At 50.6% G+C, this 16,058-nt stretch overlaps 8 protein-coding genes across 8 annotated transcripts; 5 read left to right on the plus strand and 3 right to left on the minus strand.

The window, feature by feature from the left end:
- Positions 1-87: 87 nt before the first annotated feature.
- On the minus strand, positions 88-1,533 carry BO79DRAFT_203229 (putative cell cycle control protein (Cwf23); the record flags this gene model as incomplete). Its single annotated transcript, XM_025681703.1, has 1 exon — positions 88-1,533. The coding sequence occupies exon 1, from the start codon at positions 1,408-1,410 to the stop codon at positions 88-90; it is 1,323 nt and encodes a 440-aa protein (XP_025535056.1). The 5' UTR covers positions 1,411-1,533.
- Positions 1,534-2,156: 623 nt separating this feature from the next.
- On the plus strand, positions 2,157-3,826 carry BO79DRAFT_158907 (uncharacterized protein; the record flags this gene model as incomplete). Its single annotated transcript, XM_025678927.1, has 3 exons — positions 2,157-2,246; positions 2,300-2,687; positions 2,745-3,826. The coding sequence occupies 3 exons, from the start codon at positions 2,157-2,159 to the stop codon at positions 3,824-3,826; spliced, it is 1,560 nt and encodes a 519-aa protein (XP_025535057.1).
- Positions 3,827-4,044: 218 nt separating this feature from the next.
- BO79DRAFT_203234 (amidohydrolase family protein) lies at positions 4,045-5,315 on the minus strand (the record flags this gene model as incomplete). The annotated part of the gene is made up of 2 exons (XM_025681704.1): positions 4,261-5,315; positions 4,045-4,207 (listed from the first exon to the last, which is right to left on the minus strand). The coding sequence occupies exons 1-2, from the start codon at positions 5,249-5,251 to the stop codon at positions 4,047-4,049; spliced, it is 1,152 nt and encodes a 383-aa protein (XP_025535058.1). The 5' UTR covers positions 5,252-5,315.
- Positions 5,316-5,774: 459 nt separating this feature from the next.
- Positions 5,775-7,254, plus strand: BO79DRAFT_59404 (isopenicillin N synthase family dioxygenase). Its single transcript, XM_025689462.1, has 2 exons — positions 5,775-6,047; positions 6,167-7,254. The coding sequence occupies exons 1-2, from the start codon at positions 5,973-5,975 to the stop codon at positions 7,142-7,144; spliced, it is 1,053 nt and encodes a 350-aa protein (XP_025535059.1). The 5' UTR covers positions 5,775-5,972; the 3' UTR covers positions 7,145-7,254.
- On the minus strand, positions 7,255-8,430 carry BO79DRAFT_59405 (SDR family NAD(P)-dependent oxidoreductase). Its single transcript, XM_025689463.1, has one exon. The coding sequence runs from the start codon at positions 8,322-8,324 to the stop codon at positions 7,365-7,367; it is 960 nt and encodes a 319-aa protein (XP_025535060.1). The 5' UTR covers positions 8,325-8,430; the 3' UTR covers positions 7,255-7,364.
- A 1,185-nt stretch (positions 8,431-9,615) lies between these two features.
- On the plus strand, positions 9,616-11,136 carry BO79DRAFT_203244 (ferritin-like domain-containing protein; the record flags this gene model as incomplete). The annotated part of the gene is made up of 2 exons (XM_025681705.1): positions 9,616-10,056; positions 10,111-11,136. 2 exons carry the CDS (start codon positions 9,616-9,618, stop codon positions 11,134-11,136), a joined length of 1,467 nt encoding a protein of 488 aa, XP_025535061.1.
- Positions 11,137-11,522: 386 nt separating this feature from the next.
- On the plus strand, positions 11,523-12,478 carry BO79DRAFT_203245 (uncharacterized protein; the record flags this gene model as incomplete). The annotated part of the gene is made up of 3 exons (XM_025681706.1): positions 11,523-11,800; positions 11,884-11,887; positions 12,036-12,478. The coding sequence occupies exons 1-3, from the start codon at positions 11,576-11,578 to the stop codon at positions 12,476-12,478; spliced, it is 672 nt and encodes a 223-aa protein (XP_025535062.1). The 5' UTR covers positions 11,523-11,575.
- An 852-nt stretch (positions 12,479-13,330) lies between these two features.
- Positions 13,331-14,267, plus strand: BO79DRAFT_232610 (uncharacterized protein; the record flags this gene model as incomplete). Its single annotated transcript, XM_025684243.1, has 4 exons — positions 13,331-13,619; positions 13,843-13,852; positions 13,899-13,998; positions 14,046-14,267. 4 exons carry the CDS (start codon positions 13,331-13,333, stop codon positions 14,265-14,267), a joined length of 621 nt encoding a protein of 206 aa, XP_025535063.1.
- Positions 14,268-16,058: the final 1,791 nt, after the last annotated feature.

Below are 16,058 nucleotides of genomic sequence, written 5' to 3' on the forward strand. Positions count from 1 at the left end.
ACTCAATGCTGCTGTTCGAGTTCATCCGACCATGCAACGCCTTTGTAAATGCGCACCATGGCCTCGAGTCATTGAAAAATATCGCATCTATACCTTGGCTCCAGCCTCAGCTGCATCTGCAGCTTCATCTTCTTTCCGAAGCTGCTCTTCAAGGGCCTTGCGTTCCTTCTCCCGCTGCGCATTTCTCAACCGCATCAGCGTCAGCTCCGCCATACTCGGGGCGCTCGAGCCATTGGCCGAGCCAGCAGGCGCAGATTGTGCCGATTTTGACGCCGCGCCAGCAGCAAAGGAACCGAAGGATGGTGCTTTTCCGGTGTTCTTACCAGCAGCATCAGACGCTGCTGACTTCAAACCAGCAAAGTTGAAAGACGGTTTGGGAGGGGCGGCGGAAGGAGCTGGCCCTGAAGAGTTGGGTGCTGCGATGCCCTGTTCCAGGGGAGTGGAAGCAGTAGAATAGGCGTTGGCTGCAACGCTCAGGTCGGGTTGGCTGCCAGATGCCCAGAAGACAGATTCGATGGCAGACCACTCGGTATCCGCTTGCCCTACACTCTGACGCAACCTTTTCTCACTGTTCAAAACAGCAAAGTGAGCGCTGACAATGGAAGCGAAAATCACCACAGCTGTCGCAACCGTCTTCTTCTCGCGGTTGTCTCCGATACGTTGTCGTTTGTCCTTGAGGAGCAAAATGTTCTCGATCTCGCCGTAAGACGAGAATAGAGAGATCAACCGATCTTTATCCAGGTCCAGCCCGCGCCCTTCACGTACCCAACGCACCTTGACACCTCGTTCTAGTTCCGGAACATTCGTGCCACCCTCTTTCGAGCGATCAACCTTCTGACTACTCCTGTCCGCCGTCCGTTGCGCCTCTTCTTCCTCCTGGCGCATTAGCTTTTCCTCCTCCTCCATCTCCTGCTTCAATTTCTCCTCCGCCTCACGTCGCCTCCGTCGTCCATCCTCGGCAATCCGCTCAATCTCCCTCTGCAGCTTCGCTTCAGCATCATCATCAGCACCACTCCCCATCCACGGCCGCTTCACACCGCGTTGCGCACCAGCGCCACCCATCGCCGCAGCCCCCGCGCGCTCCCTAGCCTCCAAGTCCTCTCTCATCTTCCTCTTCGCAGCATCCATCATATCCCGCTCGCGCTGCTTGCGCTGGCGCGCCTCCCGCGCATTATCGTAGAGCTGCCGCACCGACGGATCGGAAAGAACATCGTAGGCGATCTGGAGCGTATGGAACTTGTCGATGTCTGCAGGTGTGGGGTTCGCGATCTTATCCGGGTGGTATTTCAGAGCGGTTCGGCGGTAGGCGCGACGAATTTCTGATTCTGCAGCTGCCGGGGAAATATCGAGGAGGGCGTAGAAGTCTTCATTGGAGGCCGCGTGGGCCTTGAGGTCGTCTTTTGAGGCCATGGTGGTGCGCGTTTGGCCGTCGCGGTGTTGGTTTTAAGTTCAGACGGGGTTTATTTCTTCGGGTTTTGTTATGCGGAATTGACGTGGTGTTCTAGTTGGCGGGGAACACCTCTTGGAGGTCTTGTGTTGGAGTGGTGAATGAGGAGAGAAAGTGGTAGCAGAAACCGATGAAGCTTCATGTCGGGCTTGGCGGGAGGGTCTGGCTGGCGGTGGCGGGTCTGTCCACCCGATCAGTCCAAGTACTTATCCAGTAGTAATAAGAGCTCATTTCGCCTGACACAGAGTAATTTGATATTGACATTCATTTCAATTGTGGTTCGTAGTGCCTCTTCAAAGTTTTGCCAAAATTCAGTTTATCAGTACTACTACATCACTTTTCCTATATTACTTCAATACTTATATATGATATCGTCGTGGATTGGCTGTAGTTTGAGTCCAGAGGCCACTGGACGATGCTTCAATAGTTGTGTGTGCGTCACTTAAAGTCAGTCAGAGGATTAGCATTAGTACTAGTACTTTTGAGCATTTCCTCAAAGCGTTGTCAGCATACTTTAAGAAATATAATGTAAAGGACCTCCCAGACCCAAATGTATTCCTCGGTTTTGATACCGCACACGTGCCTTCCCAAATGAGAAAAGAGCGTAATTTGACTCATGAACTCGACTCGACGCTTTGATGCATTGCAATACCGCCTCGTCTCCCATCTTGCGATGAACTTCCAAAAAGTCAAAATGAATGGAATTACAATGCCATCTCCATCCCAGCTAGCACTTGCAATGGCCATCGTCAAGCTCAAGCCACCGGATGTGGATCTCAAAGGCAATATTCCCGTCTTAGTACTTTTTGAGAGATTTGCAGATTAATTGAAAGTTTAGAGCATTTATTGCAGATTCGTCATCACATCAAAAGCACCCACTCAGCTGACAGGTCTTACACGCATGACAAATTCTTCGACAGCGTCTCATTTTGGCAACAAGCATATGAGCGGTCCGAAGCAGAACAATGCAATTTGCTGGATCGAATATACGAACTAGAGCAACGCAATGAGTCTCTTCGGGCACGGCTCCAGGATGCAGGTGATGCAGGTGCAGAAAACGGTCAAGCGGCATTGAAACGCAAGACTACTGCGAACAGTGCTGCTGCCGGCAGTGAAGCTATGACACGGAAGAGAGCAAAGACCCAGACCTTCTCTCGAACGGATGTCTCGGTGTTTGACAATAGTCTTTCTGCAGAATTAGATGGCGGTGTAGTTGATCATTTAAACTTTTCTGAGCAATGTCTGTTCGCATACACCGTTAATGGATGAGATTATACTGACCGAAATTGCCTTATAGTCACTGCACCTTTCATGAGGCAACTTTACGCATTACAGAAAGTTCTGCAGAAACGGTCCAATAACTCGAACATTGTTAGGGCCTCAGTGGAGCTTTGCGCTACTGCAACCAAGAATGTCCTTGATGCGATTGAACAACCAATTGTACCCCGATCCACGACTAAAGCAAAACCACAGCCCAAGCAGCCGGATATACTGGCTGTTCTGAATAGCACCGAGAACGCTTTTCTTATCCTGATCCAGACTTTTAAGAAACTATCTGCATCTGGACAACATATGCGAGATGCTGGGCAGATTACGTACGCTATTGTTCGCTTGTATGAGACGATCATAGAAGCTTTGGGCCGGCATTGCAGGAGAAAAGCCGAACAGCAACTTCGTGAGTCTAAAACAGGTGCAAAACAAATTCAACAGAGGCACAAGGCAAAAGCCAAGCCATCCAAAACAGGCTACTCTGGTAATGCTCAGAACCAAGAAGATGAAAGAGATGAAGTAGCCACTCACATGAGCTTATTGCTGAGTAAAATGGCACTCTCGCTTAACGTTGACTGTGTAGCTAAACAAAATATTCTTGAAGGGTTTCTATTCGTACTTTTGAGTCGTGTGGGGAAGTTAGTTTCCTTGTTTGTCTTCCACGATTTGTGTTTGCGACCTGATTTACAGATGAACGATGCCAAATTTCCTTTGCCAGGGGGTCTGGAGGGAATTGACATGGCTGAGAGCACATTACCCGCAGCGGCCATGGAGGCCAAGTGCCTTATATGGCCATTGGAAAGGATGCTAGTCCTGCTCGAAGATGCTCCATCTATGTCTTCAGATCCCAGTCACGGGTGTACAAACAAACAATTGACTGCAAAGCTCAAGGGAAAACTACAGACTACCCTGCTTCACTCGGTCTTTGGCACCGACTCGCTTTGGCCAGAGGCTCTACAATACCCCATGGAACCAGATGAACGGGACCTTGAACGACTTCAGACCTGCTCAAAAATTCCCGAGCAATCAGTGCCCGACTGGTTTGTACAAGAGATTTGGAGGCTCATAGGCTGGGAGATGCTAGCTGCGGGAAATTCCCCGAAGATGTAGACGTGGTGATTCTGGCCGCAGTCTGGCCTTGGCCAACCCGGAGGGATGAAGCCGGGATTTGCGTCCATCTGACATGTATGACTTACTGATCTCAACGGAAATACTTGCATCCTGCATATGCCACGGATGTGCAGTATCACTGACACGTTTCACTGCAAGCAAAAGCACAAAGCAGATGGAGTCATGCCATGCAGCATTGCTATTATTATATAGTTCATGTCTATTTCAAATTCAGTATGCGGGCCGCGTTGCCCCCCAAGACCCCTGCAGCAGTATCTCCTTCTGATTCGAATGCAGTATGGATCGCTTTGTAATTAGTTGTCACACTCGGCCATTCTTCGTCATCCTCGCCCAAAGGAGGGAAGAACGGATGATCAGTTCCTATACTTATGTTAATAATGCTATAGCAGAAAAGCATCCCGGGACAAACGTACCGAAGAGAAGACGATCACTTCCTCCTGCTGCTGCCACCGCTGCTTTCAACCCAGCAGTGCCATACACCACAGCGTCCAGATAGATATTGGTGCTCAGAACATCCCACACACTGCGTTGCGGACCGGGAACATCACCTCCGTTGGCGATGAATTTGCGTTCATGAAGGATACAGCTCTCGATCCGACCAGCAAGGAAGGGAAGGGTGCCTCCGGAATGAGCCAGGAGGATTTTCAACCGTGGGAAGCGATCAAAGACCCCCGCCAACAGCATCCTCGTCACCGCAATGGTGGTCTCAAGAGGAAACCCTAGAGCTAGGGGAAGAACATGACCATAGCGATTCGTTACTTCGGGTCCACCAAAGGCTTCATCCGGTAGCCCATAGTGGGGGTGCAGGAACAACATGGACTCCGTATCTTGTAAGGCCTCCCAGACCGGATCCAGTCTACTATCGTCTAACCCCTTGCCTAGACCTGTTGTTCCCATGATCACCCCCCGGAGATGGGGCAATGTCTTGAGTCTTCTGATTTCGTTTACAACAATATCAGGGCTCGGGGCGCTGAGCGGAAGTGCCCCGAAAGCAAACAGCGTTTCCTTTTCATGGAGTGCCTTTGTTCTGTCGGGGTCTGCATCGTTGTTCACCCGCGCACAAGTGGTCTCCAGGTCGTCATTGATGCGCTCTGCCCATGTCTGGGCTTCGTCCGGCTCAAGGAAGTCCAGCCACGGATTGGCCAAAGAAATAACACTGCAGTTGATTCCATGGCGTCGCATAAAGGCCAATTTCACATTGATGTCTGAATAGGACGAATCCACGGGGCGACCACGCTGATCGACGGGGATTGACGGGTCATCATCGGATGAAAGGATGATGAGACGAGGGGTTGCATTGTCGGCTGGGTCGTGGACATAGGGGACTGTCTTGCGCGCGCGAAGCATATGCATATAAGAAGGAGGGTAGACATGAGTGTGGATGTCGACGATCAGAGGGGGCATTTTGACGTTTGTATTATAGAAAGACAATGATGAAGAGAAAAAGAAGGAAGAGGGGTAGTTATTGTGTTCACCTTAGTACTACCTTCTTCACTAAGTATGGGAGGGTGCAGCTAATGAGGGGTAAATACTCATGTGAGATGCATGAAGATGACTGATCAACTGCAACTTCCCCTTTGGTTCCTTCCCCTCTCTCTTCTTCAGCTGCGATAAACCCCTTGATCTGTTATCTTCACGATCAGGATCTGATCTTAATGGAGATTACAGTTCTATCGGACTGATAATCGCTGTGCTCGACCCGGTGAATCTCCCCAAGCTGGTCCGATAAGCAAATCCAGCTGTGCATTCCCCATATCTCCATATCTCCAATCACACTATCACCCATCCATTTTTCCCTATCACACTGCCATGGTTATTGCCCGTCCCTGCCCCGCGATTTGATTGCCCGGGTCTTATCATAGTAATAAGTTGGGGAGCTTTAACCGCCGATTGCTTCTCTATTATTGCCCAATCACTCGCCCTTTGCCCCAGCGTCATCCTTGGTTCATGGCAGATAAGTGATCTCACGGTCTTCTGCACGAGCCTCCCCTTGCGCCATCTCGTTTCCTTGTCTGCCCATCTCAATCCCCCAGATATTAAGTCTTTACATCCCATCTCGTTACTCCGATCGTTTTGTACTGTGGCTGCCGTCTTCTCTATCCTGGAGTTATCGTGCATCTCCGCAATGGAAGGTAATCTCCCCCAGCAACAGTGTCACCCAGCTTCTACAGCGGTGGAAAAGGATGACTTGGTTATCCCAGTAAGTCTTTCCGTGAACGGCCTTTCCCCCTGTCCTTCACTCCACGTGCTTGCTTGCTTGTGTCTTGAGTCTTCTGGTCTGGTCGGGTCTGGTCTTTGTCTCACCTGGTGTTACCGTAGATCATCGACTTCGGACCTTTTCTAAACGGCACCCCCGCCGATAAGCATGAGGTCGCCATGTCCATCGTAGACGCTTTCAAATCATCCGGCTTTCTCTACCTCAAAGACCACGGCATTCCTCCTTCCGTTGTCTCTGGTGTATTTGGCTCTTCAGGTCGCTTCTTCGGTCGATCGCAGGATCAAAAAGATAGTCTGTGCTGGACTACCCCACAGTCGAACCGTGGATACGTCAAGACTGGGCAAGAGAAGCTAAGCACGGTCGATGACGTGGTGGGGGCCTCTCGAACCACTCCCGACCTGAAAGAGACAATGGAGATCGGTCGGGAAGGTGTGGATGGCTTTCCGAATCGGTGGCCCGACCACATCGATGATGAAGGGAAGGACTTTAAGCAGGTGATGTTGTCGTTTTTTGACATGTGCAAGTCGCTCCACATGGAGGTCATGCGCGCTATTGCACTGGGTATGAACTTGCCAGAGCACTTCTTTGATGCCTATGTGGATGCCGGCGACAATAACCTTCGCCTGCTGCATTATCCTTCAGTGTCTAAGGAGGTCTTCAAACAAAATCCGGGACAGGTCCGAGCCGGTGAACATAGCGATTATGGTTCCATCACTCTTCTCTTTCAAGATAGCCGCGGGGGACTGCAAGTTCGTAGTCCCAAGGGCACTTTCGTGGATGTGACCCCCATCGCCGACACTGTGGTTATTAATGCTGGCGATTTGCTGGCTCGATGGTCCAACGACATCATCAAAAGTACCCGACACCGAGTTGTCGAGCCCCCGACAGCAGTCGGGGAGGAAGAGCATGATTCCGTTATCTACCCTGATCGCTACAGCATTGCATATTTCTGCAATCCCAATATGAACCAATTCATTGAAGCTATTCCTGGGACCTTCGAAGAGGAGACCCGCCCTGCAAAGTATCCTGGAATAACCACGGGTGATTATCTGGTGCAACGACTTACAGCAACCATATAAAAGCTCCATTTCAAGCGCTGCACGGAATGTGGCATACTCTTGTGGCTGCAGGTCGCATTTATTGAACTAATATTATGCTCAGCGGGTCTAGGCATCGTATTTGGCATTTTCTTTCAAAGCGTATAACATCTTGTATTGGGTTATGCATGAACGTTTCTTCCTAGCTCAATGAGAATATATGTATATACGTGCCATCGTGTTCTGTTTCAGTGTTGAGTACCTAACAACTTGGCAACGTGCTCAGCCAACCCCCGTCGATGATTGTGATATTGCCATTGGCATATGCCCCAGAGGGACTTGCCATCCAAAGAACCAAGCCTGCAAACTCTTCATGGCGACCAGCGCGACCGGGGGGCAGTTCACTCTTGGGAAAGGCACCATCCGAGGCTGATGACTTGGTAATTCCAAACGCTATCTTCGTCATCTCAGAAGGAAACAATCCCGGTGCTATACCATTCACACGGATATCGTACGGTGTGAGAATGTTGGACAGTGTCTTGATCAGGTGATGCACCGCACCCTTGGAGATATTATATGCGATGCTATAAGGCACAACTCGAAAATGACCGGCTACCGAACCAACTATGATAACCTGTGCCTTTGGGGTTGGGAGTTGGTCCTCTACGGGAGCCGGTCTTCTCTCATTTGCTGCGTTGAGCAGAGACAAAAATGCAACAACAGTGAAAAATGTCCCTTTCACGTTGATATCCATGAGCTTCCCGAAATCTTCTTCTGGGGAGGACCACAGATGATCTCGGAACTCAGCAAGACTTGGGATTGACCCGTCCGGCTTTGGCTTTGGCGGTGCCATTGGCAGGCCTCCATAGCCGCTGTTGGCGATGAGTAGGTCGACATGATCTGTCTGTGCTGCGACAGTCTCATAGGCTGCCTGTAACGACTCTTTCGATGTTATATCTGCCTGGACTGGAATAATGGTGTCTTTTTTGCCAAGAGACACGGTCTCTTGCAAAACATCCTCTCGACGGCCAAGGATGAAGACTTTGGCGGCACCGTTTTCGGCCAGGGCAAGGGCTGTTGAACGGCCCAATCCTGGAGGGTAAACATAGTCTTCACACGAACTTTGCGGCAGTAAGGGGTTCAGCTTACCTGTGCCACCACCGGTTAAGACGACAACCAGTCCTTCGACCGACAACAACTGGGCAGCGTTGAAGTGCGACATGTTCTAGTACTGTCAAAACGTATTATCCCCTTTCTTACAGATGTTATCATAAAGAAAAGCTTGAGAAGGACAAAGGTTCACCGCAAAAATTCGGGTCTTGTAGAGGGCGATGCAACTGGCTCAATCAGGCATATCACCGTGGGGGATCGCGTCAAATGACGCTGATTGAATTTTGTGAAACCTGCTTTTGCCGTTATTTCTACTTTAGCTATCTTGCATGCCCTAAGTTCGAGCGGCCCAGGTAAGTGGTCAACTTGCAAAGTGAGAAAATCCCCGCGAGCAGCATACCCTCAGCGCAAGCTCACGACTGGCACTGGCTATATTCGTGGCACCTGCCATCGCAAGAGCAACAATGGCGATATGCTACCTGCCATATTAACTAGGTGCTGATATCGGGCACGGCCGGAAACAGCTGATCTCTAGCCATCCATACCTCGCGCGGTAACTGCTACCTTGCCGGGCTGTCATTCCGTTGGATATCATTTCCGTCCAACCATATAGCGAATCCATTGACCAAGCTCACCATCGGATGTCTGGCCTATTGTGGGTAAGTCGACTGGATCTACATATGATATCCTTTGTTGCGAAGTAAAGTGATTGTTGTACTGAGTGGAATGCTGGTTTCAGACTGACACATCTGTAGAGCATCCTCAGGCACTCCACGAGACCTGAATCCGGCGTCTGGGACGGTGATAGGCTACTAGACTTCCTTACGTGATACAACTTACTTTTCCCCTGGGCAATTACTATGGCACTTTCATCCGTTCCTTACAGGGGTCGTTCTAGTCGTCTGTCCAACCCGTATGCATTTCTGAAATCCACGCGGTGTGGCTTGAGTGTGATGACCACCGTACCGTTCAGTCCCCAAGCGTTTTCCTCGAAGACTTGGGGCTTAACCAGGCATACCTCATATTTCTCTTCTCTCTGAAGTCAGTCAGGGTGGGTCTGCGGTGTGAGCTTCATTGTGTTCCATATTTCCGTCGCCTTCCGTGAGGGTCATGGATGATGAGAAGGTTACATCCACGCGCATCCGAACTCCTAGAAAAATTCCTGTTTCGACAAACCGAGTGGATAATATCTCCATTGCAGACAGTCGTGAGTACTATGATTGCCCGATTGCGTCACAAATGGGAGGTGACATGACGAGCACGATGTGCTGGCTATCAACGTATTTATGTACCTGCTGGGTGCCTGTCGAGCTTCCGGGTTTCAACAAGCTGCGGATGTTTAACTTTTTGAAATACAACCGCTGATCAGTATGACTTTACATCGTTTGATTTTGCTTGGCTCAATGGGCTCCTTGCCCTTGAGTTTGGCATATCCCCGCCTCAACATTCCTCGGCAAGTCGGGAATGCGACGGGCGTTGCGCCTGGCATCGCACCTGGTAATGCGACTGCTCCCGGTGTTGCCCCTGGAACTGCTCCTGCCACTGCCCCTGCTACAGCTCCTACTGCCCCTGCGGCTGTAGCTCCTCCGCCTGTCGTGACATATTCCACAACCCAGGCCCACACTCCGTACACTGGCGTACCGACAACGACTGGGGCACTCAGTCTTGGCCCTATCGGCCCTGGCATTTCGCCCTTGGGCATTCCTCCGGAGGCTACCACCTACCCTAGTGATGGTCAGCTTCATAGTCCCCAGCCTGGGCCTTATATCCCCGCAGGGGGCGTGGGGACGAATGGGACTACCCCTGTTTATAATGCAAAGAGTGACTTTGACTACGAATCTTTGGTGAGTGTTGACTTGACATTTCACGGCTTCCTGCTCCTGCTAACACGATGTCAGGCCCTTGCGTTGTACCAAGAGTACATCGAGCTCGACCTCTTCCATGATGGACTAGCACGCTTCTCTGTTGACGACTTCACTGCTGCGGGGTTGACAGCGGAGGATCGTTTCTTGATCGAGTTCATGGCGGATCAGGAAGTCGGCCATGCGACCATGTTGACCAACATCTTGGGCGCAGAGGCACCCAGACAGTGCAACTATGTATACCCTTATACCACAGTTCACGAGTTCTTGGATTTCTGCCAGAAGCTTACCCGCTTCGGAGAGGCTGGTGTGTATGGGTTCTTGTCCCATCTGGACTCGCGCGAAGCAGCGACTCTTCTCACTTTGTCCATCACCACGGAGGCTCGCCAGCAAATGATCTTCAGGCAGTTTGAGGGACTCTTCCCCATGCCAGTCTGGTTCGAGGTCGGTGTTCCTCAGTCATGGGCTTGGACTTTGCTTGCTCCGTATATTGCCTCTTGCCCAGAAGGCCAGACACGCCTCGCATGGCAAAACTTCCCAGCACTGTCTATCCTGAACCAGCCGAACCCGGTTCGTATCAACGGTGCTGATGCTTGGAGGGAGACTATCACCAATGGCACAAACGTGTTGAACAGCACGGCCGTCCCCAGCTCGCAAGCTTGCCAGAACAATGATGCCGTGGGTATTAACTGCTCCCCTGCAATCACCCACAACCGCACAAACCCTTTGTCGTTCCCCGGCCGGGAAGTCTTCCTGTCTTGGGATGCTCCAGGACAGCCTGTTGGGCCGAACAATAGCTACGTGACCTCGACTACCGCTGGAGCCCCGAAGTACGTGGCGTGGGTGACGCAGCTGAACGTGACCTACTCTGAGTTGACACTCAATGGCTCGAGATCTGGGTCGACGATTCAGCCCAATGTTGAGACCTACGCAGGTGACCCCGCCGTTAATGGCACCATGTTCATTGCCATTACTGATACGAACCTCTACGTGACCCCGTTCAACATCACCATGATCAACCCTCATGTGGTCGCTGGGCCGGCTCTCTACCAGTCTGGTTAGATGAGTGGGTGTATGGCTTGTTGAGGGTAAAATTAGCAGGAAAGGCATGCTTTTGACGTGTGATGTCTCGCCAGATGTTTCATATCGATGATGTATTTGGTTTCTGACGGGGAAAGGGAAATTCTCATGTCTTAACTATGCTGCTGGACCGTTTATAATTCTATTAGTTCTTAATCTAGGGTTCTACTTAGCTACCAATGAAAACGTGGTTGAAGGTTAATCTACATTGTGCTGGATTGTAGCATCTAGATATTGTATACAGTGTAGACGGGGCAGCCCACCAGCACGGCTAACCCCGCTTAACTCCGGCGGTGATACATCATTTCAAGTTGACAGCGGAGCTTCACCTGAGACAACCCCCTGCTTCTCGTTTTGTCGCGAACCATCGCCCCTTTTCTCGCCAATAAATAGCTACGCACATTTACAGGGCTCCAGCACCATGGAAGGTCCGAGGAACCGGAAACAGCGACGAGCAGCAGCGGCAGCAGCGACAACTGTCGACAGCGACACGTTCGATCCCTCCTCCATTCCCCTCGCGCGCCCTGCACCAAACATCCCGAAGAGCAAGGAGAAGACCTTGATGGACATTATATCTGAGCGGCAAAGCGAACTTCTAGGCCAGGCAAACGCCCCGACTGCGACCTCTGACTCGAGTCCCCGGTTTGTGACCATCGACCCCACGACCGGCGACATTTCCGGCCTCAACGCATCGGAGCTCGCGGCGGTAAAAAACGGGCAGGATATCAGGCGAGTTGAAGAAGTCACGGACGAAACGGCATCCACTGAGGAGGGAGAAGACGAACCTGAAGAGTCCGACCATCCTATCCCGCCCGTCATCGACACGCTCCTGCTGTCAGTCCCCCTGACCACCCTCCACCTGACCCTCGCGTACCTCGCAGCCCATCAATATGCCGAATCCATCGAACTAGACAACCTCATCCGCGAATCAGTATTCGTGGCTTTTCCGATGCTGACCCTGCTGGTCCATCTTGCTCACGGACACGTCGTCTCCTTCATTGGCAGCACTGGCAGGTCGAAATCCACCGAGACGGTCTCGCTTCTGCCCTGGGACAGCGAGAAACTGACGTTAGAATTCTTCCGAAAACTGCTCTTTCCTCCGGCATTACGTACCATGGTGTTCCTGCCGATGGCGGTCGCTCTTGGCTGTAAGCTGATGGTCATAACCAACGACGAACCATACTACGCGGTGATGAGGGGGGCGCCCGCCATCGGGACAATATGGATCTGGAGCATTTTGGAGATACCGTTTGGGGCAGCCGTTATCGGGGCGTTGGGGCCATTGGCATGGGGGGTATGGTGGAAAGGCTACGGGATACTCTGATCGAAGCGGAGCAGAGCAAACAACGCTGAGTGAGATTATCGATCAACGCCCTGATGGCGCGATTTGCGCGTCCGTTAGGATGGAAGGAACTGCATCCTAGTACAACAGACATGCTTTGGTCTGGGACTCGACCTGCGCCGGCGCCTCGGTTATGATGGCTCGATATGCACCAGCAGCACCGGTCGGGCGGCGGACTTGCACCATGCCAGTGGCGGGCTTTAGGATATCCCCTCTCTTGGAACAGACACTATCACGTCACTGCAGACACATAGTTACAATGTCGTTCCTTTTTTATTTTTTTGTTTATTCTATTCTATCTTTTCCTGGTTTACCGCCATCTTTACCGCCACTGAGTTGACGAAGGCTGGGAGGTCGCAAACTCAATCACATTTGATGTTGTACAACGTCGGTTGCTTCATCACGCACGTACGGTGCAGAAGTCGGTGACGACAGCTGCTGATGAGTATCTGCTTCTGGGCCATGAATGACCCGCCGGACTTCCGGTTATGAACGATAGGCTATCCTGGACGGCATTTCTTTAACTCGAATCTTGGAATCCCGGTCGCATGTGAACATGGAACATGACCTGAATCAAGTGGATAGAGTTGGAGAACCTTAGATGGAGAGGGGAACAAAGAAACTACAACAAAAAGAAAATAATAATTAAAAATATAGACAATTAACGGTCTTGACATCGGGGATCAGTGAATCCCGAAACCGCGCCAACAACGCTCTTCCCTTTCTTCACTACGAAGTATACTCGGTTAGATCCTCGACTCGGGGTTTGTTTGAGAGCATGACCACCACCATTGCGAACATGGATGTCAATCGTGCTTCTACCCCTCCTGGACCATGTCGGTCGACGTGGCAATGCAGTCGAGTGGAAAGACCGTTGCGACTAGTGCCTACTCCATAATGCAACCCCTTGGGGGCCGCCAGGATCCAGGCAGCAGCTGCCAGGATGACCCGTTTGGATGCGTGGTGGTCGTTTCCGGAGAGACCGCCAGAAGAGCCAGGCTGGGGGCGGCGGCGATGAAGCCAGGGAACAAACTGGACCGGGAGAATATTACCGACGGCGAGAGGGAAGCAGGAGCTTACGAACAGGCGGTGGTCCAGGAAACCCGGACTGGCATGACATGGCGTCTGTCTAATTCTTCTAGTGGCTGCAGCTAGTTCACTGGCCCTGTCACATGACCTGCACGTTGCGGTCCCCGGCGCAGCCTCTCTCTCTCTCGTGCAGTTTTCATTGAGAAAAGAGTTGAGGGTGAGGGTGCAGGCTGCAGAGAGTTCCTGTCCGGTGTCCACTTCCTCTTCCCCTCCCTCGTGCACCTTGGGGTTGTTGGGAAAGGAAAATCATGACCCAGTGATGCGCGGGTCCAACCCACTCCCTTCCCCCCAACCGCAATGACATGCCGATCAGCGGACGGATGTCAGGCTTGGGGCCAAGTGTGGAGGATGCGCCATGGCGAGGCTCTGCTACGGTGCCACCCGTGCTGAACATGAACCTCAGCCGGATCAATGTGAATCTCAATCAAGGCGGGAACAGGACAGCTGAGCCTTTGCGAAGGCTTACTACTACTATTACTACAACCTTGGCGGAAAATTATCAGGGAAAGTCAAGTCAATCGCCCCATGGATGGGCGAAAATAGGTCGATCCAAGATCTGATTCGCGATCCTAGCGGTGACCAGCCCAACGATGGCGATAGGAGCAACAACCCTGTTGGGCAAAGACACGGAGAGAAAAGCCGGAGATTCCGACAAAGCAACATCGTCCATCCGGTTCAATAGTCGCGACGGATCCAAACTGGTTGACAGCCGATGGTGTGTAACCTTCCGCAAGCGGACTGCCGGCGGGGGAAAAGAAAGAGGAAAAAGAGGAGGAGGAGGAGGAGGAGGAGGAGGAAGTGGATGACAATCGGATTGTCCCGCGATCCAATCGATCATCATGCTCATCGAAGCGATTGTATGCCACAGTTGGATAGTGAGTCCTCCGCCCACGAGGCGGCGCTGGGCTTGCGAGAGACTAGTGAGTTGGGCCGTGGGTGGGTGTCGTCATGATCCATTTCTCCGAGATACAAACCGGCTGGAGGGTGTAGATCGTATGCGATTGCCGATAGTAGATACTAGATAGATGGAAAGCACTCGAAATTCAGCCTGGTGAGAGAGATACAAAGTATCATCCAGCACCACAATAACCCAAGACAGAAAAAGATGGCACAAGAGACTATCGCAAAGAACCCACCATATTAGTGATAGCCCACTGTGGCAAGACAGAGCAGAGTGTCCGTGTGTGTGGCGCAGAGCTGAAAACCCATCCAAGCCATGCGATAGACTACATACCAACCTACTTTAGTTCAAAGAATAGTGAGGTAGCCGCTGAACCACTAAGCAGTTAGTCCAGGGTTCAGAAAACGAATGGAAAGATAGGAGAAAATAAAAAATAAAAAGTGGGCAGGGCAGAACTTACTCGAACTATTGCGACACTAGTACGGGCCGGACTCAACTTAACCTCAGTTTTCGGGTCATGGGGAGGATCGAGGATCCCCTTTGATTTGCCCTTTCCGGGTACAGCAACATGAATGTATATTTTCTTCTGGTTTGATCGGTGTGGAGAAAGATATCTTTCATTGCTTTTTTGTTGTTTATATCGCGATCTATCCATCTTGTACTTTTGTCTTGTCGATCGGATAGTTATGTTGTTATGTATCATCGGTAGAACAAAGACACGAGATAGATTGACTGACTTGACTACCTTGTGATTAGCGGATCACGCTAGTTAATTAGTGAGTTAGTAAAGTGTCGCAAAGCGGCGGGGAATGAATGAATGTCATGTCATGTCGAGACAAGACCCTGGTCAGGAATAGATGAAAAGGAGATTACGATTGGGCAAAGAACTTGGTTAGTGAACACCTGTCATTTAATTAATTAAGTGTCTACCTACGGAGTACGTAGGTAAGTAGTTACGTGTGTAATTCTTTATCTCTCTCCATCGGAGGAACAGACGGAGTTTAGTCGGGTTTTCCATGGGCCAAATAGATTATTAATCTAAAAGAGTGACGGTGACTATGAATGGAAGCTAGTTATGATATAGAAAGAACCTAATAGAAATAAGAATTAAACAAAAATCGGAAAAATATGAATTACAAGATGAATAGTAGTGTCTAAAAATGTAGTAATTGTAGTTATTTATTAAAATGTTAATAGTAAGTAAGGACTGACCAGATCAGGCTACAACCCAAAAATGGCAACAAATGTTAATACTACTCGGTAGGTAGATGGTAAAGTTCACCAAGTCCAAACTTTAACAATATCCGGGAATTGGTATGCAATACTAAGTTAGTGATGAAATGAAGGGATCTGATCCTACCTACTAAGTAGACTCCATACGTACTCCATTTACTCTGAACGGAAGACAGTGGGAATTTGGGAAAAAGTAAACAACAAAGCCATCATCACCTTACATGTCCCTCAACCATGGTACCGAGAGTGCATATCCTGGGAAGAAAAAGCATAACCTTAAAAGACTAAAGAACTTGCTGGGTGAACCATATTTTTCCTTGGTTTGCCGCCTTTTTATTT

Source organism: Aspergillus costaricaensis, assembly GCF_003184835.1.
Source record: "Aspergillus costaricaensis CBS 115574 unplaced genomic scaffold BO79scaffold_43, whole genome shotgun sequence".
Classification (NCBI taxonomy): Eukaryota; Fungi; Ascomycota; class Eurotiomycetes; order Eurotiales; family Aspergillaceae; genus Aspergillus; species Aspergillus costaricensis.

Bases quoted from the DNA above. Each gene is read 5' to 3' on its own strand.
- BO79DRAFT_59404 (XM_025689462.1), top strand. From the start codon at position 5,973: ATGGAAGGTAATCTCCCCCAGCAACAGTGTCACCCAGCTTCTACAGCG. The intron at 6,048-6,166 runs GTAAGTCTTTCC...GTGTTACCGTAG, and splicing joins AGGATGACTTGGTTATCCCA to ATCATCGACTTCGGACCTTT.
- BO79DRAFT_59405 (XM_025689463.1), bottom strand. From the start codon at position 8,324: ATGTCGCACTTCAACGCTGCCCAGTTGTTGTCGGTCGAAGGACTGGTT.